Raw genomic sequence first — 22,051 nt, forward strand, 5'->3', positions numbered from 1 at the left:
TAGTTATGGGATGTACCTTTGTTATAGACCATTAGAAATAGTTTTTATGTTTCACAAGTCTCATTTTTCATCCAGGAAGCCAGGATCACATTTGCTTTATTTAAGAAAATTATAATTCAGTTTTGGAATTAAAGTAAGGCTCTTTTGTCAACTTAATACTAAGCACTGAAGATAGTTTTTTATTTAACAGTGGTATAACTTCAAATACAACTTAGCCACTAAACCACCACCACCAACTTTAAAAAGTCACTTAATCCCAGCTTTATTATCTTTATATCTGCATGCTCATATTCTTACTCTAATACAGTGGTAGTTTGCATATTTGGTGTGAGGTGATGCCTGAATAAACAGCTGCATAAAGTATCAGCTTTTGAGGCAGACTTTATATTACCTGTCATTTTTGGCATATCTCTTTCTAAATGTTTGTGAGCAGTTTTTTGTTTGGTTTTTTTTTTTTTGTCAATGTAAAACTGAAGATAGGACTTCAGTGGTGTTTTTTTTTTATTGTTTAAATGTTTATTTTAATAAAATATCATTTGCCTTATTTTGGAAGGATGCAGTTGTCATACTGTTACCTAACTTCTACTGATTAACTTGTTTCTTCAAGCAAAATTAGAATTCGTGAATTCGCTAATGGTGGAGGCTGTCTCTGTTTCAAATCAGTTAACATTACTGATCACTTACATTCAGTCCTTCTATATAAGTGCTTAGCTTGGGGGCTTCCCTGGTGGTTCAGATGGTAAAACGTCTGCCTGCAATGCAGGAGACCCGGATTTGATTCCTGGGTCGGGAAGATCCCCTGGAGAAGGAAATGGCAATCCACTCCAGCACTCTTGCCTGGAAAATCCCATGGACAGAGGAGCCTGATAGGCTACAGTCCATGGGGTCGAAAAGAGTCGGACACGACTGAGCGACTTCACTTTCTTTCTTTCTTTCTTTCTTTCTTTCTTACTGTTTGATAATTTATCCAGCCTTCTCCTCTGTTGTTGTTTGTGCCCTACTGTCATACTAATTAAATGTCATTTCTAAAATTGTGTTACTCTCTTACAATATCTCATACTGTGTCGTTGTTTGGTCACTAAGTCATGTCTGACTCTTTGCAACGCCGTGGACTGCAGCATGCTAGGATTCCCTGTCCTTCACGATCTGCTGGAATTTGCTCAAACTCTTGTCCACTGAATCGGTGATGCCGTCCATCTCATCCTCTGTTTTCTTCTGCTCCTGCCTTCAATCTTTCCCAACATCAGGGTCTTTTCCAATGAGTCCCTCTTTGTATCATGTGGCCAGAGTATTGGAGCTTCAGCGTCAGTTCTCATACCTTATAGATACTAAATAAATGTTTGCTGAGTAAATGAAGAGAGAAAAATACTTTTTTTTTTTTTGATAGAACAAAATATAAATATAGTTTATTTCTGTTATTTTGAACTTGTGTTTTCAGAATTATCATGAATACATTTTGCGCCATCAGTGAAATAGTAGATTGTCTTTTATTAGCCACACCTGTAGATTTGAATGTCAGTGTCTTGGAGTCTTAGCAGAAGGACACTTTATGTGTGTTGTAGCCAAAAAATAATTAATACATTGAGAAGCCTACATTTAATTGATGCCAAATCAATATCATCTGAGTATATCCTTCAGGAATGCTTTCAGCTGCAGAGAGAAAACAAACTAATGGTGGTTTAAATAAATAAGAGGTTATTTTTCTCACATAGGAAGTCTGGATCTGGACCTTTACTTCTTGCTGACTCTGTTACCCTCTGTCATCCTTAGTTATTGACTTTTCATCATCATATCTTTCTTGTTTGCAAGATGGATGCTCCAGTTCCAGACATTCATCCCAGAAAGGATGCTTTGGCTGAAGTGATTCCCAGACACCTCCTAGCAGACTGTCACTTCATAGTGTCTAGAGCTGGGTCATGTGGCCAGTAGTTACAAGGAGACTCAGGTAGCAAGTGGTTAGCTTCCAGCCTGTCTGGTGGGAGGCCAGAAGGGGAATTGGGAATGGCTTTGGCCTTTAGGGGCTGTTTGTGTCATTGTTAGTGTTATTCCAAGCTTTGGGGAGGGGAGTTGTGGGGTATAGTTTCTAAAAACTATGATCGTTTTTAGCTAAGACCCTGGGCAGTATTCTGCAAGGTGAAGGATTTTTTCTGGGGTCATGATTGTTTATTTTGGGGCCTAGTTCCCTTCCTTTACTTTAGAAGAGACTAGAGAGCTGGCACTGGCACCCCACTCCAGTACACTTGCCAGGAAAATCCCATGGATGGAGGAGCCTGGTAGGCTGCAGTCCTTGCGGTCACTAAGAGTTGGACACGACTGAGCGACTTCCTTTTCACTTTTCACTTTCATGCATTGGAGAAGGAAATGGCAGCCTACTCCAGTGTTCTTGCCTGGAGAATCCCAGGGATGGGGGAGCCTGGTGGGCTGCCGTCTATGGGGCTGCACAGAGTCAGACACGACTGAAGCGACTTAGCAGCAGCAGCAGAGAGCTGGCACACACTTACTTTCAGTGCTGAGAATCCTCATGCTCCCTCTCTTATCTTTAGATGCTTACTTTTCCTCTCAGATTACTAATTGTTCCTGCCAGCTTTTAAACTTGCTCGGATCTTGCCCATCATAAAACATAGCTTTCTTTGTGCCACAGCTAGATTTCTGTTCTGTTACCTCCTGTTCTTTTTTCACCTCTTTCCAATCTGATCTTTGTCATTGGAGTCTTCAATTTTGCCTTGACCTCTCCACTATGTATGAGATAGTCACTACCTCCTTGAAAATTCTTCCTTGACTTGCATGGATAGTATACTCTCTGATTTTCATTTCATACCTCTGGCTCCTTCCCAAGCTGTATCAGCTGTGCTCAAATTGTATTCTCTAGGCCCTTTAAGGGACCCACAAAATCAAAACTATTAAAAATAATGTTAAAATGTTAGTTGCCTTTTTAACCATGTTGACATTTGATTTGCGCATCCTTGCACTTGAGATTGAACAACATCCTTTGGTTTCTTGACGCTCCAAGTTCCTTTCAAACTCAGGCTCCTTAAGCATCTTGTTCCCAGTGCCTGGAGTACTTCCCCACACTCACTCTCCCTCATGAGTAACACTGACGAGACTGACAGTTGGTGTGCTCTTTATTCTTTGGTTCGTTAACATCCCTTCTCCAGAGTGATTCTCTGCTGTTCTTCTGCCTTCCCCAGTCTCAGGTTCTCCCCTAAGTGCTGTCATAGCCCTTCTGAAGTACCCTCTTGTGCAGGATGGAATTCTAGTCAATTATTTGTCTGGTATCTGCCCCGCTGTTATTTCCACTAAAGCAGAGAGTGAATCTGTAGTGGTCATCTTCCTGGTGTGGTGTCCCACATAACTGGCATTCCATAAATACTTAAATGGATGAATGGTTGAAATGCTGTTGCACTACACTGAAAAGCTGAGTGGAATAATGGAAGGAAACCTGAACTGAAAGGAGACTTGAGATTGAATTTTAATTTTGTTGTTTACATATTTGGACCTTTCAGGATTCTAATTCCTTATCTGCAGGATGAGTTCGTGTTGCAAATAGAGTCTCTATCTGCCAGAAAAGACACTCATTAAGTAACATAAGTAACAATCACTCAACAGTATGAGTGACCACCATAGTAACACTTAATTTCTGTGCTGGGCCTTGGAAATACAACAAAGACTAAAACAGACATACTTGGTTTTGTGGAGTTTATTGTAGTGAGTTTGTTCTGGGCCCTAAGTAAGGACTTTTTCCAGAAAGGTTCCAAGTGATGCATAGTAGGTATCCTATTTTGAAGGTTAAATATATGGTGATGTCTTTAAAGGAGCTTAGAAATGTCTGTTTCACATTTAATTTGTATAGTTGAAACTTTTGTTTCTGTTTTTTAGTCCAAGCCTTATGCATTTGACCGGGTGTTCCAGTCAAACACATCTCAAGAGCAAGTGTATAATGACTGTGCAAAGAAGATTGTTAAAGGTAAATATATTATATACCTTCTAAGTCATCCCAGCAGTAAGTCCAATTTTGTTTGTGATCTCTTCGATTTACCCAGCTTTCTTTTTTTTTTCATTTTACCTTCCCTTTCTTTTTAGTTAGTTGCAGAAGTTCAGATAATAAAAAGGTCAAATATAGTTACACCCTATTGCTCAAATTTCATGAAATAATTTATGTACAATGCCTACTGAAGGGTGTTATGAGAATTACAATGTTGTATACATATCCTGGAAAATCCCATGGACGGAGGAGCCTGGTAGGCTGCAGTCCATGGGATTGCGAAGAGTCGGACACGACTGAGCTACTTCACTTTCACTTTTCACTTTCATGCATTGGAGAAGGAAATGGCAACCCACTCCAGTGTTCTTGCCTGGAGAATCCCAGGGACAGGGGAGCCTGGTGGGCTGCCATCTATGGGGTCGCATAGAGTCAGACATGACTGAAGTGACTTAGCAGCAGCAGCATACATATCCTTGGAATATGCAGTTCTATTAAATATTCCCAAGAGAGTTTCTAAGGTAGCTGTTCTAGAAATACAGTAGCATGAGAATGAAGACAGAATTACTAGACAAGTTTCTGTAAAGTAATAGGAAATGGCAGCCTGTCATTCCCCTGTTGCAGTGTTATTCCTTCCCCGGGGACTTGCCCTGTAGTCAAATGAGAGACCCTTGAGGAATTCACCAGAGGTGCCAAAGATGAGAAAAGTGTGTACATTTCTATTAACACCATTAACCTATGCTAAGATATTTTCTAAAAACAGAATCTTAGAACTGAGAGGGCATTGTGATTATATGGATTTGTTAATAAACTTTATATATAAAAATAAGTGCAGAAACATCTTATATCAAAAGGATCTGAAGATTAAATAACTATTGCTTTGTGAAATGATTTCTTTCACTCTTTGACAGCTCTAATTGTTAAAAAATACTTCTCAGATTGAGGCAGCATCTGTCTTATATTGTTCACCAAGCTAGTGGGGTTGGGATTCAGTATCAGATCGTTAGGTTAGGATTAAGTAGGAACACAGACATTTCATCTAGTAACAGGAGGAAACAGTTTATGGGTAGAAGTAGGTTATACCTGTGATGGAAGGAAAAGGTTCATTTCATATTAATTCTGTTTTGTCTCTGATACAGGGAACAGAGTTGTTAACAGAGGAGGGTGGTGGGGGAGGAAGTGTGAGGAAAAGGTATAAAGTCGTCTAGCAGTGTGGAAGTGAATGGATTAGGGAGATGTGGCAAGATTGCCAGGTAGCATTAAGAGCGCACTTGAGGTTAGCTGCCAGAGAGTTGAGTTTACCCAGTTGTGTTTTGCCAGGAAGTACACAAGAAGGAGAGGAGGGCAGGAGATGTAGTCAGGAGAGTGAGGCTAATGGTGAACTGTGGAATCTAAGCTGGCTGAGGGGGAGAAGGATGCCGGTTGCTAGGGAAGGGGGTGATTTACTATGGGACAGTGAAAAAGGTGGTAAAATTATAGTCTCAGTGGAGTCAAAGGTTTGTTGAAATCAGGGTAATAGAAGGAGTAAAAGGAAGTAAATACTTGATGCTCGGAACGCAGTGCAGTTGGTAATGAAAGGAGTGGGACGATGGACTTGGTATCTAAAGGAGAAAAGGATAAGACTGTGGAGAAAATTAGGGTAAGAATCTGAGAGGCCAGGCTGTCATCTGGTACACGGACATCTACTAATGGGATCACTCACTACTTACACATGAAGCCACCAAGGGTGACAGCAGGAATGGGATCGGTGTGAGATGGTGGACAGGAAGGAGAATTAACTGGTGATTCTGTAAACAATTGCAAGAAAGAGGAATAGACAGCATTGTCTTTTGTTGTAAGCATCAAATAGTTTTCCAGATGGATCTCTCTGTCAGGGGCGCAGTTACACTACATTCTTTGATTTTGGCGCAGTTTTGTCATCAGTACAGCATAAGATTACTTTAGTTTTTTAAATACTATAAAGTTATTGATTCATGAATTCACGGGCAGTTTAAATGTATGAATCATTTTCATATCTGCTCCAGCCAGCATTAGACCCAGTCTGCACTTGAGCATTGTAGATTTTAAAATCTGCATGCAAGCCTTTAAAGTGCAAATTCTATTCTGTCATTTTAGCTCATAATCCTATTTTGAGTTTTGTTTTTACAGTTGTCTTACTACGAATCTAAATTGGCTATCAGCCTATTTTGATAAGTCTGTTACAGTGTCAAGGATATTGAAGGCGTTTGTTTTTTTTTTTAAGGTCGTTAAGCACACTGGAATTTGGAAAGTATTACTGTGAATCATTTAAAAGTGCTTAATAGACTGTGGTCCTTAGCCTAATCTTCTAAAAATGGAATATGGCTGTTGGCGGTTATTTAATCACACTGGATGTTTAACTAACTTAAAATTCTCTTACCTATACATTTGTCTAATTCTTAGCTTGGCAACATATCCTCAAGAATATGATGGAAAGCCTGCACCCTTTTGTGAAATCATGGTGCATGACTGGTTTTTCCTCACGTACTAGTGTAGTGACCAAACAGTAAATGAGATTAGTTCAGCCATAGTTTTTCCTTAGTGAAATTTTGGTATACTTGTCTGCCGTTCCCAGAATCCATCGTTTTTCACTTTTTGAAAACGAATGTAGTATTTGCAAGTTAGTCATCTTCTTTTACCTCCGTTCTCTGTGACTTTCGTGAAATGTTTGTCCTTGGGATGTAATTCTCTTAAAACTAGAAACCTGAGCTCATTTAAAACCATTCTTTGACCATCCTACCCACCTCAATCCCAAACTCCCTCTTAGCAGTGTTTTTTCTGTTCATTTTGCAGATGATGTTGTAGAAAATGGTAGTATGTCATTTATTGACATAGTCATCTCTTTAGGCATTGCAGGTCTACTCATTCATTATTCTTCTTCTGAACATTTTAAAAGCTCTCTTTAGGGCCTTAGTTTTTGTTTTTGTAAAATTCGCTTATCCTGGGCTTAACCTTTCTCATATTGTTCTAGTGATTTTATCTCTTTTGTACATTCTCAGTGGTGTAGTCTCTTAAGAAGAGGCTCGTACCTACTTTCTCAGAACTCTATGGTCTGTTGTCTTGACATCTAGGGTACTTGTTTCTACTACCTTTTATTCTATTTCATTCCTGTTTACAACTCTAAGATGACTTCATTCCTTTTTTTTTTTTTAATCTCTGTCCTTTTCCTCAACATTTTGATCCCTTTTACTTTTTACCTTTTACAGAAGATTTCTGCTTTACTGTTTGGAACCGAGTTCTGAGTAGCAGTTCCCTTCTTAGCAATGTGATTAAGAACACAGGCTTTGGAATCAGACAAATTGAGGTTGAAGTCTGGGCATTGCCACTTTTTAACTTTGTGACTTGTGGCAAGTCACCCAAGCTTTCCAAATCTTCGTTTCCTCTATAATAAGCATAGTGTAAGGATTTAAAAAGATTAAGGTCTTCACTCAGGACCTGGTATGAAGTAAACAATATAACAGATAGCAACTGCTGTTCATTTCCTTTATCCTCTAAGAAAAGAAATTACTTTCTTAATTCACTCTGAACTAAGGATAATTACTTAGGCACAACTGAACTTGGGATAATTCATAACCTGTATAGATATTTTCGCTCTATAAAATTAGATTTCAAGCAAGTTACAATGGAAGGTTTCTGTCTCTCTCTCCCTGTGCCAGCTTTGTAATTTATAGAAAGATATCATGGGGCTATGACATTTTCCTTTTATCTTCACCCAGAAACTCTACCACTTTGGAGGAGCCTGGTTGTAGTAGCTGGTAGGACTTGTCCTGGACAAGATACAAGTGAGGTGGAGTTTCTAATAAATACATAGATTTAAGGAGAGTGACACGGTGGGGGAGAATGATGAGGTGTGAGGACAGAAAAATCAGTTAAATCATGGCAGGTTGGACTTGGGACACTCATTGGCACACAGATCAAGTAGAGGGCCATGGTTAGAAACTGGTAGGCAGGGATCAACACAGTGTTGGGTGAGCTGGTGTTTCTCCTGAGATGTGGACTCGAGGAGCAAGCTGCCAGGTGTGAGGTGAGAGCAGCTAGTGTTCTCCGGCTCCCTCAGTGTCCACCAGGGTTGTGTTGTTTCATAAATTTATGTACAAGTATTTAGCTTATGTATAGGGCTATAACCTTTTCCTTTTTGTAGATTCATTAGATAAATTTTTTTTTTCTTTTGAACATGGTTTATCCACTTTTATTCTCTTGAGTCCTGAACCTGAGTGATGTCTACCAGTTGGTTTTCCCGGTGTAAAGTAGTTGTCATTTACTTAGCATTTGCTGTTTGCCAGGCATCTTACCAGGCCTCCTCAGATTCCCTAGTTTCCCACCATAGCTTCCTGCCCTGGACTGTCTGCCACTGTATCCATTTTAATTTTTCCAGATGTAGCCTGCCATGTGTTCATTTTGGTTCTTCTGTTCCTTGAGAATGTAGTGTGGTAGCTAAGAGAGTGTATCTTTGGAGCCAAGACTGTCTGGAATGCCTCCCAGCTCTACCTTACTAGCTGTGGAACTGTAGGCCACAGTTTCTCAGTTTTCTCATCTGTAAAATGGGAATAAAATAGTGCCTTGCATAGAGTTTTGTGAGGATTAAATACATTAATACATGAAAGATTATTAGAGCCTCAGGGCTTCCCTGGTGGCTCAGTGGTAAAGAATCCACCTGCAATGCAGGAGTTGCAGATTCTATCCCTGGGGCGGGAAGATGTCCTGGAAGAAGGAAATGGCAACCCTCTCCAATATTCTTAGCTGGGAAATCCCACGGACAGAGGAGCATGGTGGACTACAGTCCATGGGTGGCAAAGAGTTAGACATGATTTAACGACTAAAGAGCATAGAGCCTGACATACAATGCTTTCAAATGTTAGCAGTAATATTTTATATGATGACTTCTAATGCTCACAGCCTTACCCTGAGCAGACATTTTTGCTGATGGGAAAGCTGAAGTTCAGAGAGATTAAGTGACTTTTACGAGGTTGTAAGCTATTGCCTGACTTGCTAAGTATGTTTCTCTTGTTTACAAAGTATGAAAGTATTACTTGTCCATAGTTCCACCTCTATCTGTTTCTCACAAGAAAGGCAAAAGTATAGAGGGGCGCGACTCTTTAGAAAGGTGAGAGAGATTCTCTGTTTTAGTGTTAATAATCATTCAACAAGTATTTGAGTTCATCCTAAGCGCGAGGCACTGTGCTAGGAGTTAAACACAGCTCTGGCCTCAAGGATTTTACAGGCTCATGAAGAAGACAGTGGTCAGTATTATGATAAAATGTAGGTGCTACGAGAACACATAGGGTGGGACTTTTACCCAGATTCCTTTGGAGGTGGCTTGTGGAATTGGATTGGAGGAAGAAGTAAAGCCTAAGCTAGTCTCAAGGGTGCACAGGAATAGGAAGGAGAGTGAGGTGTGCCCTCCAGACAGAGATGCCTGTGGGCTAAGACTGTCCACATGTGGAAAGGATCGCCCGTGTTGAGGGAAGACATACACTGTGGTATGACTATGATGTTGAACCATCTGAAATTGTCAAATTCAGCCATTTTTTACCAATAAAAACAGTGTGAGGGGAAGGATAATGGGAGATAGAGCTGAAAAAGCAAACAAGAGCCAGTTCCAAAGGTGCCTAATTTTATTGCTTATAGATGCATATTCTGGGGTTTTCAAAGAGAAGAGTATTATTTGTGTGTGTTTGTTAAAGGTCTATACTTTTAAAATATTCATCGTATGTAAATTTTACCTCTGAAGAACAAAACTGCGAAACATTGAGTTCTAGCCAGTGGTGTGTGCGTGCTGGAGTATTTAGATGGAAATGTACTGAAGTCTCTGAAATGCATTTAATAAATAAAATGGGTGGATAGATACATGATTAAGGCAAACAGTAAAATGATAAACTGTTACTGATAGAACTGATAGTACTGATTATAGATAGGGTTGTTCACTGTAAAATTCATTGTTTTTCTGTATGTTTACACTTTTTTATAAAAAACATGGACAAATTAATCTAGAAAGAAAAAGTCAGGAATGGATTTGGAGGTAGGAAGGAAGGGATTATTTTCCTAATTGATAACACTGTTATTACTTTAATGATAGCCTGGTGCCTCTATAAATCAGCTAATCCTGGTTCTATCCCTTGCTCCCAGGACAGAGACCCTAGATTATAGTTTTCAGTAAATATTTGAAGATTGACTATTCCATAATCTCTGTTATCATGTAAAAGTTTTAAGCTTTGCTTAAAGTCCCAAATACAAACATATTGCATACATTTATTATCCTACAAGCCCTCATGTAATGTTTCACCTAACATTTCACCTAACATAAATGTGTTTGACCTAACACATTTTACTTTTAATATCATATAGACATACGCTATTTATATGATCTTAGGAAAGTCATTTATTCATTCATCTACCAGTATTTATTAAGTAGTTATTGTGGCAGTTGCTAGGTAATTGGATCATAGCATGGATGAACATTCATGTATAGATCTAATAAAACTTTGGAGTTTATCCTTAGATTTTGTGTGATCGATTGAAAGATCTTTTGCAGAGGGTGTGATATTGATATACAGAGATCAGTTATATATAAAAGAAGTAGATTGGAAAGGGTCTAGTGCTTCTTTTTTACCCCAGACGATTTCATCTTCAGAATTATTAACAGAAATACTGCAATGTTAATCTGTTTTAAATGTAATTCCTGAAATTAGTTTGCTTCTCTTCATGAAACTGAAAAGATTTTGAATGGAAGTTTCAAATGTTTGAGTCTCTTAAAATCTTCTAAGAGACATAAGTACTAATACCTTCTTTTTCTTATAAATAAATATTTCTATAGCAAATCTAATATCTAGTTAGTCGTGACCAATGTTGGGACCTTTTTTTTTCCTTTTTTTCTTTTTCTTTTTATAAATAGTCAACTTAAAAAAAGACAAGAATTTGCTTGCTTATCATAAATTTATTTTCCACTGTTACCATCTGCTGTGTCCAGCAGAGGCCTCAGTTTGTACTTTGGCTTCCTCTAAAATAGTATATGATTTTATAGTACCTTTCTTTTCACGAAAACAAGGAAAAACAATTTTAAAAGTCCCCAACAAACTGAATCCCCAAAACTGGAAACCAAAAGTCACCTTGCTCACTCATATTCCACCACCACTCCTTAGCCTAGTAAAAGAAGCTGCTTAAATGTTAATGGTAGGTCTTGGGGAACACAAAGGGCTAGAAAAAAAAATTGTGTGGTTTGTTTTTTTTTTTAATTCCATAGAAACTCTCTTATAATTGATTTTGAGATGGGACTGGGCTTGTTATACTTTGTATGAGGAGGAATATTGTGGATTTTAACCACCTGTAGGCCACTGATCAGTCTTCCTTCTAAAAGCTAGTTCATATCTGTACATAAACTGGCAGAGCATTTTTTTCCTTTTAGGTCATGTAAAGCTGTAGAATACTGTTGCATTGACATCTAAGATGTACATTGACAGGAGAGATGATTATAAGCAATGGAATTTAAAATTTGTTTCTTATTGACAACAGACAGTAATTTGGGATAAAGAGAAAGGAATTCCTTAGGTGAATCCTCACTAAGAAAATTACTATTATATATTCTTACTAATTTCCTTTAATGATCTAGCTTAAGGAAAAAAGCCCCCTGGTATATTAAAGCTCTTATTTTCTCATAGATGTACTTGAAGGCTACAATGGAACCATATTTGCATATGGACAAACATCTTCTGGGAAGACACACACAATGGAGGTAATGTTTTTTAATCAGTATTTGGATGTAGTTTGCAGCACATACAGTGTATTTATTCATTATTTGTGACATTTTATCATGCTTAAACAGCTTTATTTACTCTTTACTGCTTTGTCTCATACAAATTATATATGAGTAACATGGTTAGAATCTAATCAGTTCCTGAGTTTGAATAGAAATTTTATATATGAAATCATATTGAGCTTTGTTTTAGCCACATAACCACAAAATTGTGCATGTCTTAGAATTAAATAAGAATTCTCTGTCACCTTATAATGGGGAATTTTGAAATTTTTAATGTTTATGTGTTTTCAGTTCTATTTGGAGCACTTGGGTTTTTTCTTTCTCTCCTTGGTTGTGTCTCTGCATCTGTCTCATTTCCCAACCTCTAGCCAGGTACTTGTCCCTCTGATAATAAGGGCTCCAAAATTATCAGCACTGCTATTAATAATGAATGTAAACCTGCTCGAGCTTTGCTTCTAGAAAACATCCTATAACCTGCCTCTGCTACAGAGTGTCTGCTTTTATCATTTATCTGAGCATTCTACATATGTAAAGTAAATGATTACTTATTTTGGAGTCACTCATTTATTTTCATCATATTAAAGTCAGATAACAAAGACATTCTTAGCACTTGGATGAATTTGACTTGAAGTAGATAGAATGATGCAGATTTAAATGGTGAGCAACTCACAAACATTTTCCTGGAATGTGTTCATTCACAAATTGCATCATCTGAATCTAATGATTAAAGAAAAGGCTAAGATCAATTGGTAACTGTATGATTAGTGTACATTATTTATATGTAACTTACCAAAAGATGTAACAGTTGAATTGGTTTTTTTTTAGGTATTTGTACAGCCACATTTTTTTCACCAAAAAAATAGCAGCAATTAGAATTCCTATCCTCTCTTGACTATGAACTGTAAATTAAAAGTTTTGATTTTTAATTTGTATGTTACAGTTTATTTAGGAACTCTAGTTTTGTTTTCTGTTTAGGGTAAACTTCATGATCCAGAAGGCATGGGAATTATTCCAAGAATAGTGCAAGATATTTTTAATTATATTTACTCCATGGATGAAAATTTGGAATTTCATATTAAGGTAAAATCATTGGGGAAAGGTGGTATTTTATTTTATATCTAGAATAATTCTGTTCAATATTTTTTCTTTAAAAAATATTTTAAAAATTATGGGCAGGTGTAATTGAAAGATTATTAGAATTAGTAAACTCAGACCCTTCCTCTGACATAGTAAAGGAGTAAGCCAAGTCTTTCTTGCCTTAGCTGCCTCCTCTTTAAGATAAAGGAGTTTGTTTTGGTACAAAGCTCAAAAGTTCTGACTAATTAGACGTAAGGAGTCTAATTTTAGATGAAGATACCTAGTGGAAAATGCACTTTAGTTACATAAAGAGTTGAGTGATTTTAAGGCTTCCCATCAGAATATGAGCTGTAGCTGAGTTGTCCCTAGCACTGGCACTGGTACCTGGCACTCAGGGTAGAAAAATATTTGATGAATAAGTAAAGAAATTACTTTGTAATTTTAAGTGGTTGATTTTTCCCCCCTTTGTTTCCTCTGCCCTTTAGGTTTCATATTTTGAAATTTATTTGGATAAGATAAGGGACCTGTTAGATGGTAAGTTAAGTTCTTGCTCTTCGATATTACTGTCTTTAGTTGTAAATGTGAGACCATTTCTCAATAACCTATATGAAACTGACTTGAATTACAGGAAACATTGAAAAATGTTTCTTTCAAAGTTTTAATTGAATCTATTTTAACTTATTTAAAGCATATATTTGTGGGTGCTTCATAGGTAGTAATTAGACAATTGGACTGGAGTTCCAGAGCCTGAGTCTTAAGCTCTTACCTTTTCTCAGCTGTCAGACACGTTTTCCTTGGCAAACCACAGAACCAGTCTGACTTAGTGTTCTTATTTTCAGAATATGAGTGGCAGAGGTTGGCCTGGACCTAAAATTCTATGTCTCTATATAAGTCTTACTTCTCTATAGTCTCTTGCTTTTGCAGTGATATTTTCATGTTTTTTTAAGTTCATTGTTATTAGGCTGCATGGGGAGAGAAACAAGAAACAATTGAATTAACTATTTCACAGCCAGTGTTAGCAGTTAGGAAAATGTTAATATTATTTATTTTTCTTTTTCAGTTTCAAAGACCAATCTTTCAGTTCATGAAGATAAAAATCGAGTTCCTTATGTAAAGGTAGGTATAATTCAGAATGTTTAGAAAAGCCCTATAATAACATTTTTTAAAGAGTGGTGACATTCTTTAAAAATTTATTTTACAGGGATGTACAGAACGTTTTGTATGTAGTCCAGATGAAGTTATGGACACCATAGATGAAGGAAAATCTAACAGACATGTAGCAGTTACAAGTAAGTGGCATATTTAGTAATACTAGTTAAGGTATAGACTGCTTTAAAGTTGATTTTTCTTAGGTGAAATAATGCTTTAGAAATTATTAGTAAGGGAAAGCCTTGTTTGTTGATATTTGGTTGTGTCATTTCTTTGTAGATATGAATGAACATAGCTCTAGGAGTCACAGTATATTTCTTATTAATGTAAAACAAGAGAACACGCAAACGGAACAAAAGCTGAGTGGAAAACTTTATCTGGTGGATTTAGCTGGTAGTGAAAAGGTAAAATCTTTATATTCCGATGAAGCATTTTTAATGAACTTCAGCTCAGATTTGGGCTTATGTATTTTTCATTGTTAAATCTTGAAAATGCGTATCAAACTGGGTTTGGTAGTATTTTTGAGAGTTATAAGCATTTATGCCAGTGTTTCGTCATTGCAAATTACTGTCCTTTAGGCCATAATCCAGTTCTGCCAATAAGTGTTATCCTTGACGTAGGTTTATGCTTTATTGGTAGTGTGTTGAATGTATGTCATTAAGAATTTTACTAGGTATCCTTTTCCTAATTTTTGGTGTCTATTTTATTCACACTGACAATGGCCTCCCTCTAAAAACTGTCCATGAATAAGTCCTTTTGGATTTCGCCGTACTCCTTTTGGAGGATTATTTAATTATTATAGTCCTATACAGTCTGATTTATGTCAAAATCAAAATAAGTTCACATATCTTAATACTGACCTATGTAACCTTTTTTTTGTTGTTTGTTCTGCTAATTTGTTTTTTCTTCTGATTGGAATAATATACCTGCTCCCTTCTACACAAAAATCTTAAACACATCCTTCAAAGTCTATCTCTAATTTTGCAAATACTGAGAAGCTGCTGCTTCAGGCATCATTGCTGACATATTATTCTGTTATCTTTATGTATTTTACATTTTTTTAATAGAAGCAAGTTTGCTTGTATAAAATTGATATATGTAAATTCAGTCTCTCTCTAACCATCACAACATCAACATTGTGCTTTAGTAAATTTTTTAGTTTCATTTTCCCATGCATCGAAGGAGGTTAACACATTAGTAAGCTGTCAATACAGTTACGTGTAAATAGGTTAATTTCATGAGCACACCTAAAAATAAAATTTGGTATCTCCTTAATCTCATTTTTGTTATGCAAAAAAACCCAAGGTCTCAGAAAAGTCATACTTGATAAATACTGATAGCTTAGAGTAAATACTGGGGCTTCCCTGGTGGCTCAGCTGGTAAAGAATCCGCCTGCAATGCGGGAAACGTGGGTTCGATCCCTGGGTGGGGAAGATCCCCTGGAGAAGGAAAAGGCTACCCACTCCAGTATTCTGGCCTGGAGAATTCCGTAGACTGTATAGTCCATGGGGTCGCAAAGAGTCGGACACGACTGAGTGACTTTCACTGCTACTACTAGGGTAAATACTTGGCAAACAAAGTCTTGAAGCTTTCCCTTTTCTTTTTTACTAGTTATTGATGACCTCTGAATGTTTTAGAAAATTAAAATCACTGAAACATAATTTTGTTTCATTCTTTTGCAATCTTATGTATAGGTTAGTAAAACTGGTGCTGAAGGTGCTGTGCTGGATGAAGCTAAGAACATCAACAAGTCCCTTTCTGCTCTTGGAAATGTCATTTCTGCTTTGGCTGAGGGTAGTGTGAGTACACTTGTTTTCTATTTCCCTGTTGTCTAATGGGGAGTTAAACATAGATAACATACATACATGTGGATGGATGTGAGTGAGAGGGATTCACTGAATGAATAGGTATGAATAAGTTGTCTTTTAGGGATTTATTTTATAGTATTAGTGTGTATATCAAATTCCCATTTTAATAACTACAACATATTTTATTACTGAGAAACCCATTTGTCTTCTTTGGTTTTTTGTTTGTTTTTGTATGTAGACATATGTTCCGTATCGTGATAGTAAAATGACAAGAATCCTTCAAGATTCCTTAGGTGGGAACTGTAGAACCACTATTGTAATTTGCTGCTCTCCATCATCGTACAATGAATCTGAAACAAAATCTACACTCCTGTTTGGTCAGAGGTTTGTTTTTGTTCAGAAAATATAAAGTCTAAATGTAGATAGGCATTTCATTTATTAAATCTAAGTAAGTTTCAGGATAGGTATATTCAAATCAGTGTGTATTATTAATGTGCTAGAAAACATTAAAGTCAAGTGATAACATGAGTCAGATTTATGTGAGAAGCTTCAGTTCAGTATTAAACGTTTGAATCCGATAATAAAGCAAAAACCTGAGGGATATAATTGTATGTTAAGCCTATTGACATATATGACCTGTTCAAATAATGGGATAACTGTATATGAGGTGGTTAGCCGAGGAAAATCAATAATGATGACTTTGACTGTCATTGATAATTGCTTTTCTTAATTCTGCCTTACAAGTGAATTGGAAAAATAATGGGCCCCTGTTTTTTTTTTCCCTTATCAGGTTGCTGATTTTTTTTTTTTTAAGCTATTCAGAGGTGGTGTAACTGACCCAAATCTAATGGGTTGTGAATAAACACTAAACTAAGTACAGCTCCTAGAATTTAGTCAGAGATAACTAGAGAAGAATAGTTCAATTACCTAGCCATATATGCTTATATTACAGAGATACAGATATCAATTGAAAATAATTAAGTCATATTCTTCCCCTCTCCCCCCAACTACTTGTCTTAGGGCCAAAACAATTAAGAACACAGTTTGTGTCAATGTAGAGTTAACTGCAGAACAGTGGAAAAAGAAGTATGAAAGAGAAAAAGAAAAAAATAAGACCCTCCGGAACACCATTCAGTGGCTTGAAAATGAACTCAACCGATGGCGTAATGGTAATAACTTATGAATTTGTTGTTTAGAGTTTGTGGAATAGAGATTCAGAGCTTTTTATAAATTTGAGACTGATATAAATGAAAATAACAACATATTAGGGATCATCAAATAAAAATGAATAAAATCTTTTACTTTAAATTCCAATTTTACCTGGAATTATAAACAGAGGCATAAAGGCCAGCTAGCTGGCTATTGAAGTCTCAAGATGGCAAGATGTTTAGGATGAAATCAATTAAAAATACAAGATTAGATGACTGGCTTTAGAAGATAAAGGGGACAGTCAAAGATAATTCCAACTTTTCAGATCTCAGGGACTGAGCAGATTAAGTTGATAAGAGCTGCTGAAATTGAATAAAATTAAAATTAATTTTAGACAGGTGGGTTTTGTTAACCATTCTGTTGTCTTATTTTAGGAGAGACAGTGCCTATTGATGAACAGTTTGACAAAGAGAAAGCCAACTTGGAAGCTTTTGCAGTGGATAAGGATATTACTATTACCAACGATAAACCAGCAGCCACAATTGGAGTTACTGGAAACTTTACTGATGCTGAAAGAAGAAAGTGTGAAGAAGAAATTGCTAAACTGTACAAACAACTTGATGACAAGGTAAGTATTATTTGTGTTCTATTTTGTTTTAGAACATTATTGACATGTTTTTATTTTCTAATTTCAGTATTAATGGGTCCTCATGACCTATGTACATATTCCTAGGTTTCTGTTAACTTTTTCAAGATCATTGTATTAACAAAAAATATAAAATGACAATTTCTGTTTCTATGCAGAAACTATGTATAAGGCATACCTTTCTTCCCCTTCTCTTTAAGCTAAAAGAACTTTCAAAAGGAAATTTGACGTGGATCCTTGGAGAGTCTTAATGAAATGACCTTTTAAAATCAGCTCTCTGTGGCGCTAATGATAAAAATGATGCAAGAGGTTAGACTGAGGGAATACAATCAAGTGGAAATACTGTCTTCTACTTTGTACTTTGATGATATCATTAGTATGAAAAATAGCACAATTATGAACCAAATAAAAAGGATGGGGAAAACAACAGTAAAGAGACTAGAAAAAATTGTTCTGGTGTTGTCTTTGATTTTTTTCTTAGTAGGTGATGTTTTTAATGTATTTTAAACAGGGATGGTAGGTAGGTTTGAAGTGGCTACACGGTGTTATTTTCAGTAATAGCTTTAAACATGTTTATTATTTTTAGCATTTAAAGTACTTTGTGAATAACTTTCATAAACATAAGCCTTTTTTCTTATTGCATGATAAGGATGTTACAGTTATTGATAATTGAAAGAAGCTCCATTTGTTTCAACATCTTTCTAAGATAGATTAGAATAAGCTATGTCGAAGTTGGAGAAAACAACTTTGAAATACTGGGGAGTGGGTAGTAATCTAAGAGTTTGTGTTAGGAAACAGAACCAGGTTGTGAGCTATTCTGTTAACTTGTAACTGAAAATTCTAGGATGAAGAAATTAATCAACAGAGCCAATTGGTAGAAAAACTGAAGACACAAATGCTGGATCAGGAAGAGGTAAATTGAATACTGCTTCCAGAAAAGCTGTATAGTATGTCATTGTCACTTAAAAGATGAAGGCATTTATAGAGCTCAGAACATACTCCAGTACATTAAAAAAATGTTTGAATACGTCCATGCTTCACCGTGGATATCCTATCGGAGCAGTACATCATACAGACAGAAGCAAAGATTGACTTCTTCGGGCTTTTGGGGGTTGGGTTTTTTGGGTTTTTTAAGTTTGAGTTAAGTCTAACTGGAGGGGAGAGAATGATTTTCTATTTTTGCATTTATTCTTTAGTATACATCTCCTGGGGTTTTCAACTCTGTCTTTTGCTTTCCTTGTACAGTGCTACTTTGTCTTATTCTCCCCCAAACATTCCTTATTGATCCTTGGACTGGAGTAACCTTAGGTTCCCCCTCCCTTTATGAAAAGTATTTCCACATGGAAATGATGAAGGAAGGAGTATAAAAAACACTTTAACACTGATATATGTCCAAAGGGATTGTTAAAGAAAAGACTTATTTCTGAATCACATTGGCTTTGTTTTTAGTAATTCATACTTTAGGGTATGACTTTTATCATAGAAATGAGAATGTCAGTGAATAAGATTATTTTTTACTCTACCATTTCTACCCTCCCCTGACCTGTTTCTCATTTCTGTGATCTTCACTTTCATCTTGTTTCTTTCAAGTTCCTTCTCTCTAGTTTGTCATTTTGGACCCTCATTTTACCTTACTTGGCAGTCAGTTCAGTTCAGTCGCTCAGTCATGTCTGACTCTTTGCCACCCCATAAACCGCAGCATGCCAGGCCTCCCTGTCCATCACCAACTCCTGAAGTCTACCCAAAACCATGTCCATTGAGTCAGTGATGCCATCCAGCCATCTCATCCTCTGTCGTCCCCTTTTCCTCCTGTCCTCAATCTTTCCCAGCATCAGGGTCTTTTCAAATGAGTCAGCTCTTTGCATCAGGTGGCCGAAGTATTGGAGTTTCAGCTTCAACATCAGTCCTTCCAATGAACACCCAGGACTGATCTCCTTTAGGATGGACTGGTTGGATCTCTTTGCAGTCCAAGGGACTCGCAAGAGTCTTCTCCAACACCACAGTTCAAAAGCATCAGTTCTTCGGCACTCAGCTTTCTTCACAGTCCAACTCTCACATCTGTACATGACCTCTGGAAAAACCATAGCCTTGACTAGACAGACCTTTGTTGGCAAAGTAATGTCTCTGCTTTTGAATATGCTATCTATGTTGGTCATAATTTTCCTTCCAAGGAGTAAGCGTCTTTTCATGTCATGGCTGCAGTCACCATCTGCAGTGATCTCGGAGCCCCAAAAAATAAAGTCTGACACTGTTTCCACTGTTTCCCCATCTATTTGCCATTTAGTGATGGGACTGGTTACCATAATCTTAGTTTTCTGAATGTTGAGCTATAAGCCAGCTTTTTCACTCTGCTCTTTCACTTTCATCAAGAGGCTCTTTAGTTCTTCATTTTCTGCCATAAGGGTAGTGTCATCTGCATATCTGAGGTTATGATATTTCTCCTGACAATCTTGATTCCAGCTTGTGCTTCTTCCAGCCCAGCGTTTCTCATGATGAACTCTGCATATAAGTTAAATAAGCAGGGTGACAATATACAGCCTTGACGTACTCCTTTTCCTATTTGGAACCAGTCTGTTGTTCCCTGTCCAGTTCTAACTGTTGCTTCCTGACCTGCATACAGGTTTCTTAAGAGACAGGTCAGGTGGTCTGGTATTCCCATCTCTTTCAGAATTTTCCACAGTTTATTGTGATCCACACAGTCAAAGGCCTTGGCATAGTCAATAAAGCAGAAATAGATGTTTTTCTGAAACTCCCTTGCTTTTTTGATGATCCAGTGGATGTTGGCAATTTGACCTCTAGTTCCTCTGCCTTTTCTAAAACCAGCTTGAACATCTGGAAGTTCATGGTTCACATATTGCTGAAGCCTGGCTTGGAGAATTTTGAGCATTACTTTACTAGCATGTGAGATGAGTGTAGTTGTGTGGTACATTGAGCATTCTTTGGCATTGCCTTTCTTTGGAATTGGAATGAAAACTGACCTTTTCCAGTCCTGTGGCCACTGCTGAGTTTTCCAAATTTGCTGACATACTGAGTGCAGCACTTTCACAGCATCATCTTTTAGAATTTGAAATAGCTAAAGTGGTATTCCATCACCTCCACTAGCTTTGTTCGTAGTGTTGCTTCCTAAGGCCCACTTGACTTCACATTCCAGGATGTCTGGCTCTAGGTGAGTGTGAGTGATCACACCATTGTGATTATCTGGGTCGTGAAGATCTTATTTGTACAGTTCTTCTGTGTATTCTTGCCACCTCTTAATATCGTCTGCTTCTGTTAGGTCCATACCATTTCTGTCCTTTATTGAGCCCATCTTTGCATGAAATGTTCCCTTGGTATCTCTGATTTTCTTAAAGAGATCTCTAGTCTTTGCCATTCTATTTTCTTCTTCTTATTTCTTTGCATTGATCCCTGAGGAAGGCTTTCTTATCTCTCCTTGCTATTTTTTGGAACTCTGCATTCAAATGGGAATATCTTTCCTTTTCACCTTTGCTTTTCATTTCTCTTCTTTTCATAGCTATTTGAAAGGCCTCCTCAGACAGCCATTTTGCTTTTTTGCATTTCTTTTTCTTGGAGAAGGTCTTGATTCCAGGCTCCTGTACAATGTCACAAACCTCCGTCCATCGTTCATCAGGCACTGTCTACTAGTCCCTTAAATCTATTTCTCACTTCCACTGTATAATCATAAGGGATTTGATTTAGGTCATATGTGAAAGGTCTAGTGGTTTTCCCCAGTTTCTTCAGTTTAAGAATGGGGCATAATTGAAAAGTGGTCCGTTGTTTGAGCTTCGTTCTGGGGATCAGAGCAAAGACTTATAACTTCAGTAAGAGGTGTCTGAAAAGTGAAAGTGAAAGTCACTAAGTTGTGTCCAACTCTTTGCGACCCCATAGACTATACAGTCCATGGAATTCTTGAGGCCTGAATACTGGGGTGGGTAGCCTTTCCCTTCTCCAGGGGATCTTCCTAACCCAGGGATCGAGCCCAAGTCTCCTGAATTGCAGGCGGATTCTTTACCAGGTGAGCTACAAGGAAAGCCCAGGAGATGTCTACTGTCAGTCAAATTAATCCTGGTTGAATCATCATATTTGTTTCAACTCTAGTAGCATTGTTTCTTCAAGGGGCACTGGTATCATTTGCATAATTCTTCATTTATATTGCTCTGTCCACTTTACAGAACAGTTGGCATCCCTGGCTCCCACTTCTAAGTGGCATTAGCACTCTGCCCCATTAGAAAACTACAAATTCCAGATGCCCCTACTTCAAAGCAACTGACCCACATGATCTCAGTATCCTCCTAAGAGTCTCTTGGCTTCTTCCAATTTAGGTTTTATTTGCTGATACCATGTTTTCCTCAGACATAGCTCAGATGCCACGCTCCTTTGCCCAAAGAAAACTTAAACTTTTCAAGCATCTACTGATTTCTTTCTTTTTCTGTGCACAGTTAGGATCCTTGTGTGTCTTTTTCTTTCTGTTAGTG

The 22,051-nt window shown here is 37.3% G+C and overlaps 1 protein-coding gene across 3 annotated transcripts in view; it reads left to right on the plus strand.

Moving 5' to 3' along the window:
* KIF5B (kinesin family member 5B) overlaps positions 1 to 22,051 on the plus strand; it is a 48,919-nt gene that overhangs the window by 4,001 nt on the left and 22,867 nt on the right. For all 3 annotated transcript variants that reach the window (XM_055543970.1, XM_055543968.1, XM_055543969.1), the window contains exons 2-13: positions 3,877 to 3,964; positions 11,653 to 11,726; positions 12,726 to 12,830; positions 13,313 to 13,361; positions 13,888 to 13,943; positions 14,029 to 14,116; positions 14,256 to 14,380; positions 15,671 to 15,775; positions 16,023 to 16,168; positions 16,805 to 16,953; positions 17,368 to 17,561; positions 18,424 to 18,492. In XM_055543970.1, coding sequence (XP_055399945.1) covers positions 3,877 to 3,964; positions 11,653 to 11,726; positions 12,726 to 12,830; positions 13,313 to 13,361; positions 13,888 to 13,943; positions 14,029 to 14,116; positions 14,256 to 14,380; positions 15,671 to 15,775; positions 16,023 to 16,168; positions 16,805 to 16,953; positions 17,368 to 17,561; positions 18,424 to 18,492 — 1,248 coding nt within the window. The remainder of the gene's footprint in view (positions 1 to 3,876; positions 3,965 to 11,652; positions 11,727 to 12,725; positions 12,831 to 13,312; positions 13,362 to 13,887; positions 13,944 to 14,028; positions 14,117 to 14,255; positions 14,381 to 15,670; positions 15,776 to 16,022; positions 16,169 to 16,804; positions 16,954 to 17,367; positions 17,562 to 18,423; positions 18,493 to 22,051) is intronic.

Source organism: Bubalus kerabau, chromosome 13 (assembly GCF_029407905.1).
Source record: "Bubalus kerabau isolate K-KA32 ecotype Philippines breed swamp buffalo chromosome 13, PCC_UOA_SB_1v2, whole genome shotgun sequence".
Classification (NCBI taxonomy): domain Eukaryota; kingdom Metazoa; phylum Chordata; class Mammalia; order Artiodactyla; family Bovidae; genus Bubalus; species Bubalus kerabau.